Source organism: Cricetulus griseus (assembly GCF_003668045.3).
Source record: "Cricetulus griseus strain 17A/GY chromosome 1 unlocalized genomic scaffold, alternate assembly CriGri-PICRH-1.0 chr1_0, whole genome shotgun sequence".
Taxonomy (NCBI): Eukaryota; Metazoa; Chordata; class Mammalia; order Rodentia; family Cricetidae; genus Cricetulus; species Cricetulus griseus.
In genome coordinates this window covers 120,353,885-120,374,792 of record NW_023276806.1, presented here as the reverse complement: position 1 = coordinate 120,374,792, position 20,908 = coordinate 120,353,885, and the positions used below count along the sequence as shown (strand labels likewise).

Here is a 20,908-nt window from a genome sequence, read left to right as displayed (position 1 = left end):
CTAATGGCCTTCTCTTCTACACTGCTGCATTTAGGTGTCACAAGTTCATAGACTCCTCTTGGCTGGGGCAGTTTCTCAGACTATGTTTCTGTTTGGAAACAAGTGTTAAAGATTAATTAGGCATACTGTAGACTGCTCCTCTTTGGGATTCTGAGGTTGCTTAGGCCAGCGCCTTTCCCCAACCCTCTTCACTGAAGTAGTTCATATATGTCTAAAACAGATTCCTGTGTCACTGTTTACATACTTACTGGAAGCCTTTGACATCATTTTAAATTTTCAGGTTTTTCACATTTACTTATTTTATTTTACACATGTGAATGTTTTGCCTACATGTATAATTGTGCACCGTATTCATGCCTGGTGGAAATCAGAGGAGTCCCCTAAAACTTGACTTAGGGATCATTGTAAGCTACCATGTGGGCACTGGAAATTGAACCCCAGTCCTCTGAAAATTTTACAAGTACTCGTAATTGCTGAACCATCTCTCCAGCACCAACCAATCCTATTTTTAAAGTGTCTATACCTCAGAATTTATTTTTTGCACTGAAAGGTCCTATGACTATCTGAACAGAATTATTTTTGCTTTCCTCTACTAACCACTGGATTTTCAAAAATTATGTTGGCAAATCCTAGTGCCAAAGATACCTTTTTAGATATACAATGGCAGAAGCTGGCATTGGTTTCAAACACATTTATGCATATTATTAATTACCTTTATAGCTAGTCACTCATCAATTTACAAAAGACCTATGCTTTGAGAGTCATCAAAACCCTTAACAAAATCTATACTAGGGACACTAAGAAAAGCCTTCCAGGCATGTACTGAACACCCACTAGGTGCCTCTGGAATGTCATACTCATCACATAACACCAAGGACACACACAGATAAGATCTGATCACTGAAGGACCACATGTTGATACAGTGGTAGAGATGTTCTGAGGACCATGTGGAAGCAGAGTGGGAGTCATCCCCTGTGTATAAAAAATGTGTGATCTTGGGGAAAATAAGAAGGAGGTGGACAGGGAAATAGATCAGATGTAAATCACTGAGGGTTTTGTCATGTAAAATGCACAGAAAACAACTGTAAGTTAAATGTTGCCAGAGTTAGAAGAGGGTAGGATTTGCTTTTAAAATTCCATTAGACACAAGGACCCAATAATACATTTAAAGCCATCATAAGAACCTTTAACTTTTAGCCACAGTTGACAGGGAGCTACTGAATACTGGAAGAAACACACACGCGCACGCACACACACACACACACACACACACACACACACACACACACACACAGTCAGTTGTGCAGTGAATTTGAAGAAGACTGCCATTAGTGAAAGAGGATGCCAGCTTCATTGAGTCACTTTTGAAAAAAGAACAGAAAATATTTGAGATGTGTTTAGAAAGCACAATAGGAAGTGCCTAATTGATCATAGGGGAGAATGAACGAAAGGGGTCCAGAATGGTAAACACAATAAACTAATAGTTTTGATGTTATTCATCCAAATAAATACTACACAAGGAAGGTCATGACCTCAACTGCCACACAATACATAAATATTCAACTGGAAGCAGAAAAAGTAAGTGGCTGAATAAAGAGTTTAGATGTATTTATTTATTATTGCAGGATAAATGTGATCATAATCAAGACACTAGATTAGAACCTGCTAAAAGATTGTACAAAATGAGACAGAGTACAGTTCTTTTCTTCTTGCAGTTAAGAAGAAAATGGCCACAAAGATGTGGGCACAGAATAGCAAAGGAAAAGGAAGACCAGAGAAGGGGCAGGGAACAGGACAAATAAGTGACATAGCCTCTAGCCTGCTGTGTTGAAACAGGGTCCTCAACCCCTGGCTGGGAACCGTGGGCTGAGCTTTACCCTTTGAAAAGGAATGTGTAGGGAGGTGATTTGAGTAGGTAGGGAGTCTTGGAAATTTTCTGCAATCAAAAGCCATTACATTATGTTGAACACATGGTGGTGGCATAGCGCATGTAGAGACAATATAAGAGGCAAGAACTTAAAAATATATAGAAAATGTTCATAATCAAACGATCCTATATAGCAGGGCTGTCTTGGGCTAGCTAAGAGGAGTTGCTTACTGTATTAGAAGCAAATTAACTAAGAAATAAATACATGCTGCCTTTTATACCATCTATAGGGAATATTGCTGATTAAAATAATATAAAATATAACTTGAAACAGTCTAAAATTCATAACAGATGAGGCAGTGCTGTCTCAGAAAAGCCAAAGTATAAAATTGACACAAGCAAAAAAAAAATGTAGTCTTAGTTGAAAATATTTAGCAAATATTAAAATAAACTGAGCAAATTGAGGACATGGGAAGATGGGGGAGGGAGCTACAAAAATGAGAAGGGAAGAAAAGGAAGGATGCAGAGGTCATGAGGGAGCAGAAAGGTTGAGTCAGGTGTAGATTAGAAGAAAGGGTATGTGATAGGTAGGATTTTAGTTGGGAGGTGGTAGGGGAGGAAGGGAGGGAGAAGGGAACTGGGATTGTCATGTAATTCAATCTTGTTTGTTATTCCAATAAAAAAATAAAATAAAATAAACAGTGGGGAATGGTATGCATAGTAATATCTGCTATTGGCTAATAATTAACACATAAACATTTCAGTAAAATTTAAACCTTTAAAATAGACCCAGAAAAAAAATGGACTTGATAGAAGTGACCACATAAGCATTTAGAGATTATTGACAACAGCATTATTGGATTAGGTCTTTGCTATGAAATTTACATGGAAAAGAAATAGACCATTGATAGTTATTTTACTAAGGTAATAATGAAAAATGGGAAAGGATTAACTAAATGGATAGTGAGTTCATTGAGAACTTTTCTTGCTGGAAGTAGGTTTTTAAAACTCTTTCTAATGAAGCTGTATCCAAATCCATCCTTTCTCTAATTAAAATGTTTGAATAAAGTGAGAACATTACCAAAGAATTTAAAAAGAAATGAGACTGTGATAGATAATGGAGACGGATGACCCGAAAGTGCCAGCCTGGCAGTGGTCCCCAATCTCAGCCCAAGCCTGTGGTAATAGCAGAGAATGCCTGATGGACACTTGACAGATTGGTCTATTGGGTTCGTGCCATCTTCTCTGAAACAGGAATTTAAGTCCCATAAAAAAAGGAACAACATGGATAAGATTAAATTCCAAAGAATAAGGGAAGAAGCATTTGTTTTGAAATCTACTTGACTTACCAATCTATTGATATGCCAGAAATGACCACAACAATGGCTTTCCCATGTTTGGGAACACTGTTAATACTAATAGCTACTTTCTGGGACAGAAATGGTGACATTGAAAGTAGGCTTTTGAATTTTTTTATCACGAACATCAATTCTTATCCATAATTGAGTCCATTCAGTCCTTTGCTCCAAGAGAGGAACTTTGAAATATAGGCTTCACTGTACATTTTCATATCTGATTTTACTCTCACTGGACATTTTCATATCTGATTTTTACCCTCACTGTACGTTTTCATATCTGATTTTTACCCTCACTGTACATTTTCTTATCTGATTTTACCCTCACTGTACGTTTTCATATCTGATTTTACCCTCACTGTACATTTTCGTATCTGATTTTACTCTCATCATTTTGCTTCTCCATTTTGGATGAGAATCCTTTTCCATTGCTGGGGTTCAAACTCCAGACTTCAAGCACTCTGCTACTTCAGCTACTTCCCTCATCCTTAGAAAGTTTCTGGCAGTGTGCCTGTTAGCGCACACCTGGTGTATTTCTTGGTCTTGGAGTGAAGATTTTATTACATCTTCAGACTATCATCATATTAAGAAACTGAAGACAGGTCTTGGTGATGATGGTGATTGTTTTTTGTATGCTATAGTTTATTTTATTTTTAATTAAAATTTAATTATATTATTTGTCCCCCCTTTGACCCCTTCCATACCCCCTCCCCATGCTCTCTTAAATCCATAGTTTCTTTTCCTTGTTAAATATATATGTGAATTAATATATGAATCTAGTCTGCTGAGTCTGTCTAGTGTCGTTTGTATGATGTTTTTAAGACTGACCACTTGGTATTAGATAACCAATTAGATGATTAACCCCTGGGGAAGACTAATCTCCCCTCTTAGCAGCTATTAATTGCCTATATTCTTCATCTAGGGGAGGTGCCCTGTGGGGTTTTCCCTGTTGACACTGGCATGTCAACTGGTGGTGTCTTTATTTTATTTTATTTTATTTTATTTTATTTTATTTTATTTTGAGACAGTATCTCTTATGTAGATCAGGCTGAGTCTTCAACTCATGGACTTCATCAGCCTCTTCCTCTTGAAACCTGGGATTAAAGACATGTGCCACCAAACCCAGAAATCATTGATGAGTTTTAAATACATAAAAAGAATTAAGAGACTAAAATGATAAATGTTCTCCAAAACATAAATATTTTCTTGATACCATTTCTCATTTTAAAAACACATTTTCAACATAGCCCATTGCTAAAACAGCAGAAAGGAATCTGTAACAATGAAACCCTAAACCTTGCAATCCCACAACCACAGCATCTGCTTGGTTGTTCTCCACTTCCAAACTTTAAACCAGACAATTTGGGTGCAAGGGACAGAGAATACTTAGATTTTTGATCATCAGAGTAAAGCTCAGATGTAATGGTCTTCCCCTTGTTGAGCACTAGTACTTTCTCTGTGTGGCTCAGGGCACATGGGAAATAACATTGGTTGTGCCATCTTGTCACCCCTCCCTATACTAACTGTGTACTCTGTCACCTTACCCTTGAAAGTTCTCCCATGTGTCTGCTAGCATAGATCTGGTGATTCCTGGGTAAATATGTCATTACATCCTCAGATTATCGCTGATCTCTAGGAAATACATAACACAATAGCAAGAGAAACCTGGGAATGATGTACATCAGTACAGGCTGCATATAGAGATGTTAGGAAAGTGCTGAATACTGTTTGATCTGACCGCCTAGCTCATGGATCATCCAGTTAGCTGCCATTATAAATAGCACAACCCCCATTTATCCAATGATCAGTTTTTATGCTCTATGATACAAACTAGGTTATATTGCCTAGATTGAAAAAAGCATGGACATCTACTATTTCATGAACCTTATATATGTGGGATATCAATTTATACATATCATATGAATGTATGTGTATATAGCATATGAATTTTAATGCACTTCCCAGAAGCCACAGGTTATCAAATAAGAAGCTCAGGTGTAGGCTACCTCCCTGCAAGTTGTTGATCAGAGACCCCACCCAAACATTGCCATTGCTTTTGATCCCCAACAGAACTTGATGGCAAGACCTTTTGCTAAAGATATCACACATTTTTGGTCACAGAACATGGCTAAATCAGGTTGGTACTGACCTGAGTGTGTACTGATAAGCAAAAAGACGATCATGTGTTCAAATGAAGAAGGAGGAAATGAAGAGATAACAGGCTAAAGAACTGAAAATCTCAGGGACCAAAGTTATGGGTCAGTCAGTAAAATGTTTGCTTGAGAGCATGAGGACCTGGGTTCAATTCCCAGAACCCATGTAAAAATGCCAGGCATGGTTGCAAGTGATTTTAATCCTTCTTCTTGAATGACAAGAGACAGGAAGATCCTTCAGGCTCACTGACCAACCATCCCAGACTAATTGGTGAGTTCCAGATCAAAAGAGACTGTGTCTCAAAGGAAGTAGATTACTTTCTTTAGGATGAAAACCAACTCCAGCCCCTCCCACATGATATGCTCCCCACACCCTGAATATGCACACACATGCATCTTCAACAAAGGAATCACAAATGGCAATAAGAACAGTGAAGGCTAGAGGGATTGGAAAAGGGTCTTGAGATTGTGTTCTAGACTGTATTGGTCCCTTGGAATAAAAATAGAGGAATTAGAAGAAGCCAGACAAGAGCCAAGGAGAGGATATAGCAAGTGCAAAAGTAGGTCAGGGTAGCCATTTGTCACAGAAGGTCATGGGGCTGGGGACTCATGTAGTGCCTCATAAGCCTGGATGCTGACTGCATCAATTTTTTTTCTTGAAGAGCAGGAAGCACTCATAGTCTGAGTTGAGAATAGGGTGCAATATAGGTCAAGATCCTGCAGAAGTAGAAATGCCAATCTAAAGTCACTGCAATAATCACACAAATAGTATAAATGGCAAATGTTATGTCATGTGCATTTTGCTGCAATAAGAAATGGCATTTACATTTTGTGGCATTTCATTTAAAATGAGTTTGCACTTTGCTGTATGACTGCTGTTCCTTCTCATCTCAGACCAACAGGAGCTCCAGGGAGCAACGAGCAGTACAACGTGGGAATGGTCGGGACACATGGGCTGGAGACTTCGCATGCAGACACCTTTGGCGGCAGCATTTCCAGAGAAGGAACCTTGATGATCAGAGAGGTGAGCTGGTGTAAAGCCATTAAAAGGAAGCACAGTCCTTACATGGTTTTCTATTCAAGATTTGACACAGAATCTTTAGAGCATACATCATAAGTGTGCTGGCTAGGGGAGGCTAAGAACCTGTTCTTCTAAGTGATTGAGTGGTTTTAACTGTCTACCATCTTCTTCTCTGTGTCCTCCCAAGTTTCTGCAGAGCGACTTAATTACATTAGGCCCAATTCTTCAACAGGAGCTATGCAAATCAGAGTATAAAATCTGAGCCTGAGGACATAAAAGTGGAAAACACAGATGTTCCCAACACTGGGAAAACAGAAATGACAGCCTTCTCTTGATAGAAACGGTAGTTTTGTAAGCCTCTTCCCTCATGGTTTCACCCTTATTCATTTCATATAAAATGCTCAGTGGTTCCAAGAAAATATGCTATCTTTGCGTCTCATTAAATTAACATTTTTTAAAAAAACAGTAAGCAATTGGGGCTAGAGAACACAAAAATCAACTAAGAAGCATACCTTTGCCATTTATTTTCATCTTTGATTTTTGAGGGATTTAATTTTTCATATTTAAATTTAGTTATTTTTCATATGTATGTGTATTGTGCCTGCATGTATGTCTGTGTGCTGGGTGCATATCTAATGTCTACAGAGACCAGAGAGGACATTGGATCCCCTGGGCCTAGGGTTGCAGGCAGTTGTGAGCTGCCATGTGGATGCTGGGAATGGAATCCAGATCCTCTGGAAGAACAGCCAGTGCTCTTAATACCAAGTCATCTCTCCAGCCCTTAAAAAGGATTTTTTGTTGTTGTTTATTAAATCTGGGAACATGATTTCATTTGGTAGGAAGCACATGTTCCCTTTCACCTGTCCTTCCACTGTGTCCCCCGTGGTAGCTTTGTCACCCTGAAATGCCCCCAAGAAATTAGAACCCATCTTCTCTTTTCATTGCATGCAAGTTTGAGAAGAAAATTATAGGCAAGTAACATTGGGAGATATTACCACATCTTTCCCTACATCTGTTTCATTCTCTGTAAAACTTCAGAAATGGGTTACAGAGATAGCTCAGTGCATAAAGTGCCTGCCACACAAGTATGAAGACAAGAATATCCCCAGAGCACACACACACACACACACACACACACACACACACACACACACACACACACACACACACAGGTGTGTCAGCCACTTGAAATTTCAGCACTCAGGAGTCAGAGAAAGAGAATCCTAGGGCAGGCTGGTTACTTAGACTAGCCAGAGTTGACCAGCTCTGAGTCAGGAGAGAGATCCTGCCATAGTTAACAAAAAGGAGAGAGATCAAAAGTTACCCTGCATCAATTTCAGACACACACACACACACACTTCATAAATGATACCAAATGTTTCATAGCATGATTGACAACATGATATGGGTTACTTAGTAAATTTGGGTATTTGATAAAGGATAACTATTATCATCAAAACTTCCAGTCTCCTCTTGCTTCTTAAACCAATTCGATGATTCCTCTAAAACATAAATAGATAGCATGGTCATTCTCTCTCTTCAAACAGGATAGGCTAGGGCTAGGAAACTCCATTCACAGACTTTGCTCTCCAGAAAGTCAGAGGGCCTCTTGCTTTAGTACGGAAGAAAGAAAGTGTAGTTTGGAGATGAATAAGTCCTTTGAAGTAAAATTGGCAGTGAGACTATAACTAGATGACTAGCTCGCACAGCAACTTGCTAGGATTTTATTTTATGCCCATGTCGAATCTTTCAAGTAGACTTTAAAGAATGCTTTCACGAATGACTGATGAAGAATGGACTTGGCTGGCAGTGCCAGATTGTGTGCTGCTGGTGTATAAAGCTCCCGGAACCATGCAGGGTTATTTTAATAAAGGTAGAGGGTTTCTATCAGAGCTTCACACAGAGTGTTCTAGAGTGAGTTACTCTGACTCCGAATGGAAACAGCTCATTCCCTACATGTTGGGTCTTTACAAGAGTCAGTATCGCCAGGGAGACATTTAGAGCCACACATTCATTTCTGTTGCCAACCATACCCAATGATTCCACATTATTCGAAGCTCCCAGAATTTGATGACCACAACCACCAGCACTTTCAAAATTATATGCACCTGTGTCTTGCCTGAAATTTATCTGCTGAGTGGCCTTCAGACCATTTGTCCTCTCGGTTTCCAAATTCCACTTTTACCAAACATAGGTTTTAATTTTATTTTTATTGTGTGTGCATGTAGGTATGTGCACATGTGTACAAATACATGTTGAGGCCAGGGGACTGCCTTGCGTATCTTTCCCCAAGTGCCATCCACATCTTTCTTTATTGAGACAAGGTCTCTCACTGGCCTGGGGCTCACCAAATAAGCTAAGCTGTCTGGCCAGCAATCCCAGAGGTCACCTGTCTCTGCCTCCCAAACTCTGGAATTCCATCAGTCTTGGGGATTTAATGGGTATTCAGGGTTTCAAGACTAGCACTTTACCACTTAAGCCCCAAAGCCCCAAAGCATGGAGTCTTAATCACACAAACCATTTTAATCAAGATACAACAGAGGGAGGGAGAGATAGAAAGAGAGAGGGGGGTTATAGGGAGGTGGTTTTTGTGATTATAAAGGACAAGAAATCTAATGACCCCTGCACCTGTCATAGTATGGCTTCCCAGTGCAGAAGTGGGTAAAGATGAGATGTCCCAACTCAATTACTGGGCAGGGACTTGGAGTTGGCAAGTCACAAGCTGTGGGGATGGCTCAGTGGATCAAGAACACTGGCCACACAAGCATGAGGACCTGGATCTGAAACACCAGAAGCCATGTAAAGCCATGGCTGATAGCATGCATATCTAATCCCAGTGTTTCTATGACGAAATGAGAGGCAGGGCCAGGAGGACTTCAGAGGCTTGTGGTTCAGCTAGCCTGGACTACACAATACTGACCAGCGAGACTGTCTGATTAGTCTGGAAGGAGAGGACCAACATCCATGGCAATCCTTTGATCTCTGTAGGCATGCCGTGGCATGTGGGCCCACATTCACAAATACACCCACACACGTCACACACAACTTTTACTTTAAACAGTTTTCTTCTTCTACCTTTAGTTTTATTATGTTTCCTCAAGGTTCTTATTAACATAATTTGGGAATGATAATCTACCTACCAACTTCACCAACTCAAAAGTCTGTCTCTTTTATGCTCAGAAGCAAAGTGACAGACATACTCAGAAATAATATTTAATCTGTGCACCTCGTGGCTCAGTTAAGGTGGCACATACAATTAACCATCAAATGAGTCTTAATGTTAAAAAAAAAAACATTAAAAACACATGTATTTTAAAAATGAATTCAGGCTACAGTAAAAAAAATAAAAATTTAAAACTTAAATGTTATCTTATTATGACAAGATTTAGCCTATAGGATACTGCGAGTTCACTTCCTTGGAGTGGCCATCAGGAACTCACCCAATTCATCTTGTGTGAGTAGAAGAGAAAATTCTAAGCCAGGCATTGGTGGCACATGCCTTTAATTCCAGCACTCGGGAGGCAGAGGCAGGTGGATCTCTGTGAGTTCAAGGCCAGCCTGATCTCCAGAGTGATTGCCAGGATAGGCTCCAAAGCTATACAGAGAAACCCTGTCTCGAAAAACCAAAAAAGAGAGAAAGAAAGAAAGAAAGAAAGAAAGAAAGAAAGAAAGAAAGAAAGAAAGAAAGAAGAGAAAATTCTAGACAACTATATTGACCATATTACCTGTGATTATGTCACATAAAAATTGCCCCTGTGGTGCACACCCTGGCTGCTGGATCTTTCCCCTATCTCATCTTACACTTCACAGGACTATTTTCTACTCTGCTAGAGTGAGCCACATCAGCTCTTCCAGGCCATCTTGTCTACTGTGGCCTATCTCCTGGAAATGCCATCTTGCTTTTCTCTTTCCCATTTTTTTCTGACTTAGTTTTCCCTTCTGGAAGCCTTTCCTGGGACCCAATGGGCCTCTGTAGCCCATTCCTGAAGCTATTCGTGTTCTCTCCAGTATCTATCCACCTTCCTAAATGAATGAGAACACTAGTTTGTGCCATGAAGCTTCTTTTTATTATAAATAAAAAAGAAAGAATTCATTTTACAGAGTTTAAAGGGAAAGTGAGAGAGTTGTAGATAGCACTCAAAGAAGAGTTAAAATTCACAAACTATTTATATGCATATTCCATGGAAGGAACCCAAGACAAAATTAGCGGTGTACCTGTGTAGGGGTGGAATCTAAAGCTAAAAGAAGATAGGGCTTGGGTGGCTGCCATGAGCACTCTGCTGCCTACATCTCCTTGCCCTTCCTTACCTTTGCTTGCCTCCTCCTTCCTCTGTTGTCTCTCCACAGACCTGCTTTCTCCCCCTCCACATACTTGTGTTCCTATCTCTTCTCACTCCAAGATCCTCAGCATAGCCCAGTTTGGCTGCTGGCAAATATTGGTCTTCATGTTCAATTGTATTAATAATTTGGTCCTACTTGTCATAGATTTCCACTCCTGGTTCAATAAGTTATCACAGTAAGAGCTCTCACAATGTAATAGCACATCTAAGAGCTGCTGGACTCCACCACCACACAACCTGGGCTTAAAGCCTCCAGAAATGCTAATTGGCTATCTTATACTGTACTTTTTCCATCTGTAAGGTGGGGCTACTGAAAGCTAGCCCACAGTGCTCCAATGAGGAATCTTTGATGGCACCTGGTGCTGGGTGTTTAGCACACTACCTGGCATATGTTGGAATGCAGAACTTGTTTGTGCCTATCCTCATGGGGATGGCGAAGCTATCAAAATCAGAGAGGTTGAGATTCTCTTAACAAGGTTCAGTTATTTTGTGTTCTCAGGAGAGGGCCCAGCACACAGAAGGCATTTCATGAGAGGATGCCAGTCGGTTGCACCCAGATGATGACTCAGATGTGGGTAGATTAAGGGTCATTGCTCCTGGCTTTTCAGTCTCTGAGATACATCACTAGCTAGCCCTTCAAGTCTTCCCTTAATAACCAGCATACTTATCTTCATCAATTTCAAGACCTGGGAGAAAATGCCACTGATAGAATAGAAACTGAAAAATTCTAAAGTGACAAGGTGTGATTTATGCTTTGGGGAAATTGGGCGAAAATGTCAAAAGGCTTTTCAGTCCTGAATGGAAGTTGGAAGGAGGGAAAAGCTGTTTAGCAAACATAAAAAGCAAGGACAGTAAGATGGATGAGAGCTGAGCTCCTAAAATGTCACTTAGAAGATGAAATGTTCATCACCGAGAATATGCACCCTTGAGACTCCCAGTGAACACTGTGACAAAATGAATTGAGAAAAGGACTCTCACTGGGGCAACTTGAAGTCCAAGAAACAGATGACACCAAGCTTTCTGGTCATTTCTCAAGCTTCTTTATAGATGAATCACACCCCTTTGGGATCCTGGGAGTCTGTTTTGTCTCATACACACCAAAGAAGTGGCTATGTGTGTTTCCTGACAGAGGCAAGTACAGGCCAGAAACCATACACTGTGCAGAATCTGGAGGATGCTGTACACTGTACTTTATACACACTGTGTGAAGTCTGGGTCAAGCCATACACTGTACACTATACACACTGTGTGAAGTCTGGGGAAAGCCATACTCTGTACACTGTACACACTGTACGGAGTCTGGAGGAAGCCATACACTGTACACTGTACACACTGTGTGGAGTCTGGGGCAAGCCATACACTGTACACTGTACACACTGTGTGCAGTCTGGAGGAAGCCATACGCTGTACACTGTACGTACTGTGTGCAGTCTGGAGGAAGCCATACGCTGTACACTGTACACACTGTGTGCAGTCTGGAGGAAGCCATACACTGTACACTGTATACACTGTACGGAGTCTGGGGAAAGCCATACTCTGTACACTGTACACACTGTGTGCAGTCTGGAGGAAGCCATACGCTGTACACTGTACACACTGTGTGCAGTCTGGAGGAAGCCATACACTGTACACTGTACACACTGTGTGCAGTCTGGGGAAAGCCATACTCTGTACACTGTACACACTGTGTGCAGTCTGGAGGAAGCCATACTCTGTACACTGTACACACTGTGTGCAGTCTGGAGGAAGCCATACACTGTACACTGTATACACTGTACGGAGTCTGGGGGAAGCCAAGAGTGGTTGCTTTCTCTTCATTCTGACCGAATGTCTGAGCAAAGCTACTTAAGGAAGGAAGGGCTTGTTTGGCTCGGATTATGAGGGAATACAGTGTATCATGGCGGGAAGGCATGGTGGCAGAAGGGTGAGGTGGCTGTTTACATGGCATTCACAGTCAGGAAACAGAGTGGGGGTGGGGCGGTGATCATCAGGCTTTCCTATTCCTTTTCCTATTGTCTCAGATTGGTCTTCCAGGATACATTCAGAGTGGGCTTTCCTCCCTCAGTCAAAGCTCTCTGGAAACACCCTCACAGACCCACCCAGGGTTGCTGATGATACTAAATATCACACTGGGCCAGTGAAGTGGCTGAAGAAATAGCATGTATTCTTCCCTATACCAACCCCAGAGAGTGGGGAACATACTTGCGATGTTCCCAGCTGTTCTATGTTAAGCAAACCATTTCATATTTAGTAGGCATTTGGCAATGCTGAGCTAAGAGATGCGGTAGGAAAGGAGACAGGAGTATGAAAAGGAGGAGGGAAATCACTGCTTGGGTCTGCCCTAAGAATTCTTAGTGAACTAGTTGTGTACTAAATCCAAAGTGTAAAACTACGCACAACAAAGGGCATAGTTAGTAACAGGGGCAACCTACAGAACAGGGGAAAAATACTCACCAGTATATATGTTCCAACATATAAAAACTCAAAAACCTCACAGAAAAATAATAATTTTTAAATAAACAGTAAGGATTTCTTAAAAGAACATGTGCAAATGGCTCTGGGCACATGGAAAAAATAATCAAAATTATTAGTTGTCATGGAGATCAAATCAAAACCAAAATAAAAATAAAAAATAGAATGGATAATATTCAAAAGACTGAAAGTAGCATGTTCCAGCAAAGATGTGGAGAAAGGGACTATGCATATTCTTGATGGGATGTCATTTAACAATTAAAAATAGAACTACCATGTGATCCAGCGGTCCCACTACTAGGGACCTTCCAGAGCAAATGAAATCAATATGTCAAAAAAAAAAAAAAACACCTGCATTCCTATGTCAGCACAATTCACACCTGCCTGAAAGTGGAAACCACCTAAGCGTCCATCACCTTGAAATGGATAAAGAATCTGTGGTCCCCACCTAAGTGTCCATCACCTTGAAATCATAAAGAATCTGTGGTCCCCACCTAAGCATCCATCCCCTTAGAAATGATAAAGAAGCTGTGGTCTGCACACAAAATGCAAAGCTGGCTATCCATAAGGAATAGTGAAATCCTGTCATTTATGACATGGTAGATGATGGTATTGGGGATCATTATATCTAGTGAAATAGTGTCACATGACTTTTCATATCAGGAAACTACAGCAGTGATCTCATACAAGCTGAGAGTAGAAAGGTCCACCAGAGACTGGGTGGGGCAGAGAGTTAGAGACATAGAAAATGGTAGATCTGTGAGTGCTAAATTACACTTAGATAGGAGCAAGGGGGATTACAAAGCTAGGCAATAAAGGGTTTCTTTTTAATCCTTTTTTTCCCCTGTATTTAGGGAGGAAGCTGATCTCTGGAAGAGTAAAAACATTTAACTCATGCACTCCTGTCAATAATAATTTTAGAGCATATTCATTGAACATAGTTCTATCCCACTGCATCAGCATATGCATTATAAAGTACCCTCTTAAAGATTATTTTTGTTTTTAATCTCGTGGGTATGTGCACTTAAGTGCAGGTGCCTAGAGTCCAGATGACATTTGATCCCCTGGAGCTGAGTTACGGACAATTGTTAGCCACCCTGTGTGGGTGCTGGGAACTGAGCATGGTTCATTTGCAAGAGCAGTTTGCACTCTGAATCCCTGAGCCATCTTTCCAGCCCCACATTATAAATTATCTTGAAAGGATGCTTAAAAGGATTGCCATAAACAGTGCTTAAGTCCCTTTCCGGTCATGACGACTATCTCTTTCTTGCCCACATCACAAGGTGCAGCAGTCATTTGCTGAAAGGGTGAACACTAGCAAAGAGGAAGATGGAAGTCCCTATTTTCAAATGATCCGTTAGATCATTTCGGTGATTTGGGACTCCCATCAGATCTGATTAATCATTGTTTTGACTTTATGAATGCCAAAGAACCCTGTGAGTTTTCTTGAAATACAGGCTTTTCGGGGGTGGGGGTTATTGGTATCATTTCTCTTCAGCTTCTTTTAAGCTGGATTTGAGCAATTGTGTCTATGTAATCTGACAATATGGTCTGTAAGTCCAGTTATCTAATGATACTCACACATAATGCACACGTGACACAGAAGAGAAATTTGGAAGAGCTGGTTCCTGACCCTGCCCTCCATCATGTGGCATCCCTCATACAGTAGAATAAGTCCTGAAAGTACATCCACTTACTAAATATTAACAGTTCTTAGTGTCTTGTTTTCTTAGACAAAGTACAAATTTCAGTGTTACCATCCTATACTCCCCAGTAAGTCAGTTTGGAGTCCATTGCGTCTATGGAGAGGTGTTTATCTGTATACCATCCTATATTCCCCAGGAGATCAATTTGGAGCCCGTTACATCTAGAATTTGTGGAGTGACATCATTCTTCAGTTTGTTCCCTCTCTCTAATGGGCTCTCTGTGTTATACCCCTCAGACGGCTGAAGAGAAGAAGCGATCTGGACACAGTGACAGTAATGGCTTTGCAGGTCACATCAACCTCCCAGACCTTGTGCAGCAGAGCCATTCCCCAGCTGGAACTCCCACCGAGGGACTGGGTCGTGTCTCCACCCATTCCCAGGAGATGGACTCTGGAACTGAAGTAGGTGCCAGGCATAGCCATGAAAGTTCTGTTCTTTTCCATGGGGTTCTACACCTTAATGTAGTCAAGAACCAAGCTTTCCCAGACTCTCTGAAATGTGTTCAGTTGGTTTTTGCTATATAGCTGCTTATGCTAATACTCAGAGAAGCCACATAGATACAAGAACAAAAAGTTCTCACTTATCATCTGGCCTTTGTGTTATGGATGGGACTTGAGAGAGTTGAAGCATACAGTGGTTAAATGACTTGTCCAGGACACAGGGCTAGCTATACCAGTGCTTCAATCAGAACTTGAACCTCCCGTGTCACCAGCCAGCAGGAGAAACTATAGATGAGTAGAGATTTCAAAGCCAACAATTGTGACTCATATTTCCATTGACTTAGTCAACCTCAGCTTGACTTGAATAAAGTGAAGTTGAAATGGTTTGTTTATGAAAGATAAGGCCCTACATTTTAATAAATGAACAAGAGATTGGTTCTTTTTCCACGTTGCAGCAGGAAGATGAAATAAAAGGTTTTTCCTATGTGTAAGCCATGCTAGGAGAGCCTAAGTGAGTACAGGCAGTTCTTAGACATCACTGGATAAATTCATGGCTATGTCAGGTTTCATGATAGTCCTGTGACTCACACATAAGGTCCTCAATGTTTCTATAGACCATATGCACTCTTGGTTTTGACATTTCTATGGTATGCATGTTCTTAACATGCCCCAAGGGCAAGAACTCATGAGCATCTTGGAAAGCACAACATCTCATTGCAGCTTCCTGCAGTGTGGGACAGCCATTTTCACCTAAAGTCCTCCATCAGTACCAAGGAGGGCTCCATAGAACAGGCCCCTGCAGAACATGACTTTGGTTCAAATGCTGCTGCTATCGCACCTCCTAGAGGAAATGTTTTACCTGTTTTAACATCTCCTTTCTTGACTTCTGAAGATGAAATAGAAAACATATGAAAAAGTACTACTGGGGGCTGCTATGTGAAGAGAATAAAAGGAATTTGATTCCAAGGGGTAGAGAGAAAATCTTGAAGGGAATTAAATTGGATCTTTGGGAGTTAGGAAATCAAATTGGATATTTGTAAGTTTGTCCTTATATGATTAGGGCTTAGGAATGTCGATTTATTTTTAAATAAAAATCTAATAACAAAACTAACGATCTATGCCTAAACCCACAAAGGGTTCGTAGGATGTTGAATACTGGTGTGTTTGTGATACTAAAAAGATGAGTAGGGAACTTGGGAGATGGGCTCTGTTGGTAAAGTGCCTGCCTCACAAGCAGAAAGATCTGAGTTCTGATCCCCAGAATGCATGTAAATGTGTCCGGTGTATGGCTGGGCCCCAGTGCCAGTGATGGGGGGAAAGGCAGAAACATGCTCAATTGACCAGCTAACCAAGCCAAATAGAGTTCTGAACTCAGTCAAAGACTGTCTCAAAAAATGTCTCTCTCCTCCCACCCTCTTCCTCTGTGTCTCCCCCCCTCTCTCTCTCTCTCTCTCTCTCTCTCTCTCTCTCACACACACACACACACACACACACACACACACACACAAAACAGGTGCTGTAGAAGATGATGACAACAGACAAAATGGGCAAATAGTTACAACACCTCTTTTGACAAATTCAATTACATTATGACACCACATGTTAATATTGAATATATTGTTCCCTAATCTAGTTCTGATTCCATGCCTTTATAGTACAATCTAAGCCCTTAAGACTTATTTAAAGTAAGCCCTCAAGGTATATTGCATATAAACCCCAGTGGCTGCATGAAGTCCCTACATAAATCATGTGACCTAAGCATCCTCTTAAGCTACAAAAGGAAGGAAACACCAATTCCTGATTAATTATCTCTGATTAAAGAATTTAAAACTGTTAGAGCTGATTCAAGTCCACACGAATCATCAGGCCTGAATGGAAAGGCCCAAAGGCTTGCAAGGAGGCATCTCTTGAGGTGACTATTCCAGGATGGAGTGTTGCTGCAGCAATGTGTCTTAAATTTTGCTTTTCTTAAGATAATTTAGTCAATGCATGATGATTTGACTAAAAAGTAGAGATAAATTGTCAGTGTAATGGCCAATAACAGAAGTACAGATATTAAGGGGCCAACTGTCATCCAAATGTAATTTTCTTTCTGAAACACTTATAGTCTGATCACTAATGAAGCTTTGCACACACACAGTGTCTGGACACAGTAGACTGCACAGAGGCCACGCTTTGTCTAGAGAGTGGTAACAGTGGAGGAATCTGTAGGCAGGGTCGAGTCTGAGCAAAGAAAAGCTAGCACCACCTGTTCTGCAGCACTGAGTTCTCCTTCTTGCTTTTTGATCAGTATGGTATGGGAAGCAGCACCAAAGCCTCCTTCACACCCTTTGTGGATCCCAGAGTGTACCAGACATCGCCCACTGATGAAGATGAAGAAGATGACGAGTCATCAGCGGCTGGTAAGTGAGCTGGCCCTGTAGTTTTAGAAACAGGTTTCCTATCCTGTACATCCCAGTGACAAGACTCACCAACTCAATTTACACCATTTATCGCTATATCTTTGTGGAACTCCTGAAGCAAATCACTTTCTCCCTCTACCCTGATTCTTTTTTTCTATTATGTTTCTGGAAGAAACCCAGAGGTATCCCAGGATACTAGGAAAAGCCACTCCACAGCGATCTCCAAACTTACCACATATTTCTCAAAAACAGTTTCTGGGTACAATGCTATGCTCGAAGTAGTGTGGTGTTTAACACTCCAGAAATGTATGTTGAGCTGTGTTGAGTTTCAGGTGTGCACTTTGGTTGCAGGTCTGGCTAACTAAGTGGATGACTTTGCTTCTTTGCCTTCTTCAACTCACTAATCATTGAAGTCAGCTTATGTGGAGTCTTAAAAAGGCACTGTTTCTTGTTTGTAATTACAGGAATGGCAAATTTGACTCTGTGAGATTAATATTAATTTTCTACATCACCCAAAGGCGTGTTTATAAGCCTGTTTTGCTAATGAGTAAAATACTGCTCTGTGAAAACCATGCTTTAGCCTACTAAAACAATTATAAAATAGTTCCATGGTTCTTGTGCCTTTACTATGCCACACCCTAAGCCAAGCCCTCCTTTCATATTTCCACTGGCTGGCTGTTAGGATGCTATTGACTTCTCTAATTCTTTCTCTCAAAGCCCTGTTTACTAGCGAACTTCTTAGGCAAGAACAAGCTAAACTCAATGAAGCCAGAAAGATTTCCGTGGTGAATGTGAACCCAACAAACATCCGCCCTCATAGTGACACGCCGGAAATCAGAAAATACAAGAAACGCTTCAATTCCGAAATACTTTGTGCAGCTCTGTGGGGTATGTTGGCGGTTTGTTTGTTTGTTTGTTTGTTTGTTTTCTCCACTCATTATTCAATTTACCTAAAAGTATTTTTAAAAAAATGTCTATGGCTTTTATCATCAGAAAGCACTAGGAGAGTCAGTCTCAGGTATGAGGGAACTGACATGGCACTGCCTTGGGAGTGACCAAAAGTAGGTTTCACACACACACACACACACACACACACACACACACACATATATATATATATATTAATTACTCAAGATGGCCTTTGGAGTGATGAGCAAATATCAAGCACAGGACCAGCCACCACTTAATAATACTCAGCCACTATGTGTCTAGCACTATATGTGGCACCCGACATCCTATCTCTATGATCCATGTAGTATCCTGCAAGGCACTGTAATGGCACCACCTTCTTTTCACAGCTGAAAAACAAGCCCAGCATATTTTAGTGACTTACCAAAGCCTCAGAATCAACAGTAATTGGAGAAAACTTGAAAAGAGCAGCAAATGATGAGCCTTCCCTTTTCAGTTGAAAACATCAGTGTGAAGTTCTCATCTGGTAGATCTGAAGATATTATTAGCTGGGTTCAAACTCAGTACAGGTGTGGGGATGTTTTATCAAAGTCTTGGCCTATACTACTCATGGCATCATAGGAAAATCAGGATGTGGTCCAACTGACCCCATCTCCGTTGCTAGGCTTGGATTGGGACATCATAATTTTATAAGGCTAAAGGCATTTGCCATGTGAGCAGAGACAAGTATGGAAATCTAGGAATTAATTGTTCCATGTGAGGCACAATGGCTCTGCAGTAGGAAGATGAGATTTGGACAACAAAATAACCACTTTTAACATGGTAGGACTTGACAAGTGATATTCATGTTTTTAGAAGATAGATGTATACACCAAGAGATGTTCAGGATCTACTGCACAGGAAATCTCTCCATGTAGGGACAACTTAGTAAGTAGATAACTAATTTCTTTAGGTATGAAATTTTAGGATTATAATCATCCAGATGAAATGACTTAACTGCCAGCTTCCAGATAAGGATAACTGCTTACAGGGTCCTAGGGTAGAATTAGGTAACAGAAGTCTTTAAAACAGGGTTTCTATGACTCAGCTTCTCCTTACCTGGCTTATTGTTTCCCTGACTGCGAGCAGAACCTCCAGTGTATGTGTGAGGAGGAGGAAAAGCTTCCATGCTGACAGTACAGAACTGGAAACTTGTATTTTGAAGCTGACTAGGTTAGCTGCCTCAGAAATCACTGGATGAGTAGGTGTGTGATGGCAGGGTGGGGTGGGGGTGGGGGTCCTAGGAAGAAAGAAGTTGCACCTACAGGGAGCACCAAGGAAGAGGAGACCCCCCATAAAGGGGCAAGATGAGCAATTTTGCTTACTCACACAGCTCTCCCTAAGGCTCCCTTGGCAAGTGCTCTCCGTAAATAGATAGCTGTGGTGGTGTACTACTGTTTCCACTTTAAAAAATAAAATTGTAGTTCTGTTACTAGAGGAACAGTGACAGAATTAGTGAGCTGGACCTTCTACCTCTACACTGTCTACCATATCTCCTACTTGCCCATTTGTTTACATTGGCATGAAACAGTTTTCTGGGCTTCATAGAGATCCAGGTAAAACTGGTTAGGGCCCACAAAGACTCAGTCCTTGTGTGCATCCTAAATTCCCAGGTGTAAACCTTCTCGTGGGAACTGAAAACGGCCTGATGCTTTTGGACAGAAGTGGCCAAGGCAAAGTCTACAACCTGATCAACCGGAGGCGGTTCCAGCAGATGGATGTGCTAGAAGGACTAAATGTCCTTGTGACGATATCAGGTATGTTACTCGGCTGACCTGACCCCCAGATGTGCCCCGGTAGGAAAGTGTGACATCCTGATCTCTGAAGAAGCCCTGCCCAGCAAACCACAAGAGATGTACAATGCTGTAGCTGAAGGAGATAAAGTATGTGTATTGTAACACTGGAGGGTCTGACCTCCACAGGAAGACTTGCCTGGTCTCTAACCGTGATTGAGGCAGATCTGATCACAAAAGCTGTGCATTTGGGCTTTTGCCTCCCTTAAAACTCAGCAAGAATCTTATAAAGCTGTTTGCACTGCAGTTACCATCATACTCTGAGACGAAGAATATCAAAATGAAGGCTTCTGGGTGGAGATCAGCAAGCAAAGTCTCTTTTATCTCAAGATGTCTGCTTGTAATTCACTGATGTTTTAAGAACAGTTGTACTACTGAGAAACCAATTCTAGAAAGAGGATAGAGTGGGG

The 20,908-nt window shown here is 41.1% G+C and overlaps 1 protein-coding gene across 3 annotated transcripts in view; it reads left to right on the top strand.

Moving 5' to 3' along the window:
* Tnik (TRAF2 and NCK interacting kinase) overlaps window positions 1-20,908 on the top strand; it is a 399,852-nt gene that overhangs the window by 355,929 nt on the left and 23,015 nt on the right. For all 3 annotated transcript variants that reach the window (XM_035451031.1, XM_035451029.1, XM_027392076.2), the window contains exons 21-25: window positions 6,271-6,400; window positions 15,152-15,316; window positions 17,646-17,757; window positions 18,475-18,645; window positions 20,319-20,462. In XM_035451031.1, coding sequence (XP_035306922.1) covers window positions 6,271-6,400; window positions 15,152-15,316; window positions 17,646-17,757; window positions 18,475-18,645; window positions 20,319-20,462 — 722 coding nt within the window. The remainder of the gene's footprint in view (window positions 1-6,270; window positions 6,401-15,151; window positions 15,317-17,645; window positions 17,758-18,474; window positions 18,646-20,318; window positions 20,463-20,908) is intronic.